Consider the following 6,223-nt stretch of genomic DNA (forward strand, 5'->3'; position numbering starts at 1 on the left):
TTGTTAAGACTTTTAATTATTTTAAAAACCCATTTTAAACATGAGCAAAATGCTAATTCATGCTAGCGAAATGCGAAGTCATCTTAGCAAAATGTTAAATCATGTAAGTAACATCCTGAAACATGCAAGCAATGTGTTAAATTAAATCATGTATTAAATCATGCTAGCAACATGATAATAATGCTAGCAACATCATAATAATGCTAGCAACATGATAATAATGCTAGCAACATGTTAAAATGACATCATGTATTAAAACATGTTAGCAACATACTAACAATATGCTAAAACATGTTAGCAGTGTGTTAAATCATGCTAGCACCATGTTAAAACATGCTAGTAACATTTTTTTTTTAACTTTCTCTGAGTAAAACCTTCAAACTTTAAGCGGTTCAAAGTTATTTTAAACTTTCAGATCTGGCTTTGTCAAGGCAACCTCAACGTTTGTCATCAAACTTTACTCATAGTTTATTTAATTATTTAATTGTAAAGGTTTTCTTTTATTATTTTATCAATTTAAGTTTTGTAGTTTAGATTAACAACCCTATTTATTTTAAAACAAGTGTTTAACAGCAAAAATGTCATCTAGTTTCTTCCTGTATGGACAGATGCTTGAACGTGATGCAAACAAACTCCACAAATCAAAGTGTCTCTTTCTTTCAATACACAGTGGACATCAGATCCATCGTAAACTTGTAAAACACGGTTTAAACATCTATTACTACTAAAACATCCCTTTGTTCCTCTGAAACTGCAGGACAGTTATGTGATGGACTGTTGTTACGCGGAGAGGTCAGACGCCCGCGGAGAGAGAATTGCCTTGTTGATGGCATGTAAAAGAGGATTGTTCCTATACATGCTGTTTTCTCTGTCCATCTCGCTGATGTATTGTTGGCCATCTGTGACGTACAGACAGAATGACCCCTCATGGGTTTATTCTGAATCAACACTTTGTAAAAAAAAAATCAAACTCAAAAATACAATCATATCGCATGCTATCATGGCATCACAAAATGATTTTTTTTTAAAAGAAAAAACAGAATAGCAAATTTTTTTTAGATGGAATGAATAATTCCTAACATACACATGACATTGTGCCGAGTCTGTAATACAGGAATCCCTAACAGGTTCATTTAATTGCAGAACAACCTGGAGAATTATTTTTATTTTCAAAAATATATATTAGATTTTAATTGTTAAATGAATGTAAAATGTAAATATTTTATGAAACAAATAAGCATGTCTCTTAAAATTATTTAAATGTTTTGCCAATTTTTATTAAATTAGAAACTAACACATACAAAAATAAATACATATGTATATATGTGTGTGTATATATATATATATATATATATATACACATATACACACACACACACACACACACACATACAAAAACAATCTTTTGTAAGATATGATTTGAAAATGTGAAAATAAGAACAAAAATATGAAGCAGAAATGCTTCAGAAATGTTTCTTGGCAGCAAATCATATTATACTGATTTCTGAAGGATCATGTGACACTGAAGACTGGAGTAATGATGCTGAAAATTCAGCTTTGATCACAGGAATAAATTACATTTTACAATTTATTCACATAGAAAACTTATTTTAAATTGCAATAATATTTCACAATATAAATATTTTACTTTAAATATTCAGTTTAATTCTAAATTCGATAATAATAAATACTTTTTTATATTAATTTATTTCAATATTTTAGTTTAACTTAAACATGCTATTCCAGAGACCTCAGAACGTTTATTCTGGAAGACATTAGTCGATTTTAATTAGTATCACAACAGCTATTTACGCGCTCGACCACCGTAAAATCACACAATTGCAAATATATGATATCATGGACAAAATTGTTTAAAAAAATAGATTAAATGTTCAAGATTATTTTCAGATGCAATAATTTTCATGCATCCAATTAAACAAAATCTTAAGGGAGTTATGGCACATGTATTTGGCTTTTTTAAAAACACATTGGCAATTAAAGTCCATATCAGCTGACCCACACAGTGGTCAATAATTTATACGTGTTCAACTTCAAAAGACTCTAAGAAAGAAGTGTAGGTTAATAAGGTTAATCTGTTTTCAACAGCACCACTAGAGAACCTCTCATGTGTAATTGAGCTGTAAAGCAGGAAAGCTCCAGGCACACTCCTTCTGCAGGACCCTTGCTGGCGCACCTCCTCATCCTCAGCGGCCCGGACAAAGACGCAGGTCAGGCAGGGTCAGAGACACTGGTGACATCTGCTAATTGTCCTGGTGGGCCGGCTAAGCCTCGCTCAGTGAATACCAGAAGCATAGTTGGCGTTGGCGCCTGGCAGCTGCCATGGAGGGCCACCTCTGGAGGTGCATTATTTACAACATCATAAAGCCTTTGTCTGGATACTCCCACTGTGCACACAACTCATCAAGGTGGAGAGGAGCACACTTTGTGCTGCATTAGATGTTGCAACATAAAATTGCTTCTGCAATCTTCGTTGCCTGCATGCATAAGAGCTTTTTAGATCTTAACATGCCAATTAAAACAAATACTTTTCTAAACACAAAGTGTAAAGCGTTTATAAAGTGTTTGTTTTTTAATGAGGAAGTCACTACGTGCATTTTGCATTCAATTATGCAATGTACTGAGAAGTTTAATTGTTGCTTAGTTTTGTACAGAGCAGTAGTCATTGTTGTTTTTCTGTAGAAAATATCAAAATTGCATTTTTATTTTTTTCATTTAGAGAAAAATATATTTTACTTTCTATTTTTAAATAAATATTAAATATAAATATTCTATAAAATATATAGGCATGTCTTAAAATTAAAGTTGTGAATTTTAATACAAATATCTAATACACGTGTGTGTGTATATATATATATATATATATATATATATATATATATATATATATATATATATATATATACACACAAGTGCTGTCAAATCGATTAATCGCCATACGCACACACTTACAAACTTTTATGTAATATGTGATTAATCGGTTCGACAGCAATAATTTAATTTGACCTTTTTCCTAAAGGTATTAATCTAATAAATAAATCTAATTTATTCTCATTTTATTATTTTAGTTTAATTTTAATCATGCTCACCTCAGAACTTTTCTCCTGGAAGACTTTAGTCGATTAATTAGCATCACAACAGCTTCTCACGCGCTCGACCACCGTAAAATCACACAATTGCAAATAACGACCAGCACTGATACAAAAAACTACACGGCTCTTCAGAAAAGGGAACATTTTAACCAGATGCAGGGCAATAAATTGCAAAGGAAACGTGTCACCCACTGAGACGCATTCACATGTTAAAGTGTGTAAAGGAGGAGTTTAAAGGTTTGGTTTAAACACACTGAGGTCCTTTAATATGTTAACTTTACACGTGTCTGTTTGAGATGTATATAAGCGGAGAGATAGTCCGATATCACATTAGTGTAGTTATACGGACACATTTACTTGCTGCTCTTGGAACGGACTGTCAGGATGCATGAAGGAACTGGCAATTCTGCACTGCAGGGAAAAACCTCATTTTCCATCGCAGACATTCTGGATTCCTCCAAATTCAACGGGAAGCATCAGGACACGCAGAGAGATTTCAGGACGCAGGAAAGCTCAAGTGAGTTTCAGCCATTCATATGATCAAAAAAAATACGTTTTAAGTTAAGCAGTATGTTTAAAAATGTATTACATTCATTTTTATGTAGTTGTAGAAAATAGTGATTACGTAACGACCAATTTCAACAAAAAAAACAAAGCGAGCAAGAGACTTATTTTGAAAATATCCAAATGTTAAATCCTTCAGGTGATTCTCCAGGAGAGGGCAGTGTATGGTGTTTGTTTTTTTCTGAAACATTTTAGTTGGACCTCATCCGAGTTTTTTTTCCATAGAACGTTCAGAGAACATTCTGAAGTAAAATTCCCGTAATGTTTGTAAAATTACAAAATTGAATTTTCCATTAACATTCGAATTCGAATAGCCAAAAAGGTTTTTAAAACGCTTTAAACTCATTAACGATTTCATAACTTAATGGGGATATTAGCAAAAAGTTCATAGAGCAAATTTGTTAGCTGGGGATTCAAAATACAATTTAAATTAAATAATTCACACACTGATTATAATGTTGTAATGGAAATTTCTCACATTTCAGTAAATAAAGAAACTGTCAAGACAACTTCATCTCAGGACATCTCCAGCATTTCTGGCACAAAGGGAAAGTCAAAGCGGATCCGCACCGCGTTCACACTGGATCAGCTGCGCATCCTGGAGCGAAGCTTCCAGAACAGCCACTATCTGTCCGTGTTTGAGCGCCACTGCATCGCCACAGCTCTCCATCTTTCTGAAACACAGGTCAAGATCTGGTTTCAGAACCGGCGCACCAAATGGAAGAAGGAACAAGATGGTCAAGAAGGAGAGGAGCAGAACCGTTCTGCACCTCCTGCCTTTGCGCAGAACTCTTTTCTGTACGCACTGCCTGGACATCACGCAAATCATGTGCATTATTACCCAGCACCACAAACACCTTACCTGAACCCATCTTACCATCACCAGAGCCTCATGATGTTCTGATCTACTTTTATAGCATGATGGCATCAGAGAACATTTTTAGTGTGTAGTTCTTTAGAGGGTTAAAGAACAGAAACCAGTATGCTGATCTAAAGAACCAGTAACTTTTTTTTAGATCTGTCCATATTGAATCTCAAGAAAGTTCATGTTTAAAGGTGCTCAAAAGAACCGCTGAAGAAAGTGTTTTTAAAAGTGAATGAACAACAGCTATATATTTAATGTGATATTTAATTTTTTAAATCCTTGTCATAATATTTATAATGCCTTTGACAATTATATTTATACCTCATTTTAGTATTTCAAGTAATTGAAATATTACAATAAAGTTTGTATTTTTGCACTTTCGACTATCTTGCTTTGCCATTTCAGAAAGTTATATGTGAGGTCAATGGAAAAACAATATATTTTGTTATAAATTAAATGCTTATGAAACATGCATGGTCTTAATTGCGTTATTTTCTCTGAGCAACTGCTAGCTGAATTTCACTGTTTCACTCATATTTCCCAAAATATAAAATCAGGCTTGATTTAGACTTGATGAAATAAGTTAATATAGCCAATATGTGCACGCCAAGTGTTATGGAAACTGTAAGTCACAAATGAGTGAGTTAAAACCAGCATTAGATTCATTTACAGATGGAGGGCAGAAAGACAGGAAATCAGATGATAAAGAGCAGAACTGTGTCACAGATACAGCCTCCATGGCTCATGATGGAAGATGATGAATATGAGCAAACGTTTTGAATGACTCCAACAGAAACACATCTGTCTGTAATTCAGCACATGGATCTGATTAATATCAGATGTCCGTTGGCACCACCAATAAATAGTTGCTTTTTCATGGTTGCAAGAGAACCGTGTAGAAGATTCTTTAATTCCCCACATTCTGATTCAGTTTGCTTCATGCAAGTCTAACCAGGAATGGAGTCATAAATGTGTTGGTTTCAATTAACTTTGCTCTACAAGGCAAAGTTGAGAGCAAACACGTTTGACAACCAGTGAAGGTTAAGAGAAGAAATATGAAGAAACAACCACTGACTGAGTGAGTGTGTTTTTCCAAAATCATGAAGGCAGATCTGTGCCATTTCTGCAAACTACACTCTCTTAGAAGACTTTTAGACCTTATTTGGTACTGAGTGGCTTTAGTACTCCGGTTTCATCTCATTTGCTCAATGAAAACATTGTTTGTAATAAAAGCAAAAAAATAAATAAAAATCTGGCCAAATCTGCCTTTGTACCTTCTGCTGAATCAAACCAGGTTTGATTTATTAAAGTATGAACTCAATTCAATTCAAGACGTCTCTTATGCTCACCAAGGCTGCATTTATTTAATATAAAATACAGTAAAAACAGCAATGTTGTGAAATATTATTACAGCTTAAAAGAACTGTATTCTATTTGAATATATTATAAAATATAATTTATTCCTGTGATCAAAGCTACATTTTCAGCATCATTACTCCAGTCTTCAGTCACATGATCCTTCAGAAATCATTCTAATATGATGATTTGCTTTCAAATTTTGATCAGTTATCATTGGTGTTTCATTTGTATTATTAATACTGCTTTTTTCCCACTCAAAAACGGAGGTGCATAAGCTCAGATCAAACTATTGTATTTCAAAAATAAATACAAAACCTGTCCTAAC

At 33.5% G+C, this 6,223-nt stretch overlaps 1 protein-coding gene across 1 annotated transcript; it reads left to right on the forward strand.

Annotated features, from left to right (window-relative positions):
• Positions 1-3,396: 3,396 nt before the first annotated feature.
• Positions 3,397-4,680, forward strand: pnx (posterior neuron-specific homeobox). Its single transcript, XM_077243751.1, has 2 exons — positions 3,397-3,627; positions 4,160-4,680. Exons 1-2 carry the CDS (start codon positions 3,495-3,497, stop codon positions 4,576-4,578), a joined length of 552 nt encoding a protein of 183 aa, XP_077099866.1. The 5' UTR covers positions 3,397-3,494; the 3' UTR covers positions 4,579-4,680.
• Positions 4,681-6,223: the final 1,543 nt, after the last annotated feature.

Source organism: Siphateles boraxobius, unplaced genomic scaffold, assembly GCF_051911475.1.
Source record: "Siphateles boraxobius isolate OS27281-9 unplaced genomic scaffold, OSU_SipBor_1 25, whole genome shotgun sequence".
Lineage (NCBI taxonomy): Eukaryota > Metazoa > Chordata > Actinopteri > Cypriniformes > Leuciscidae > Siphateles > Siphateles boraxobius.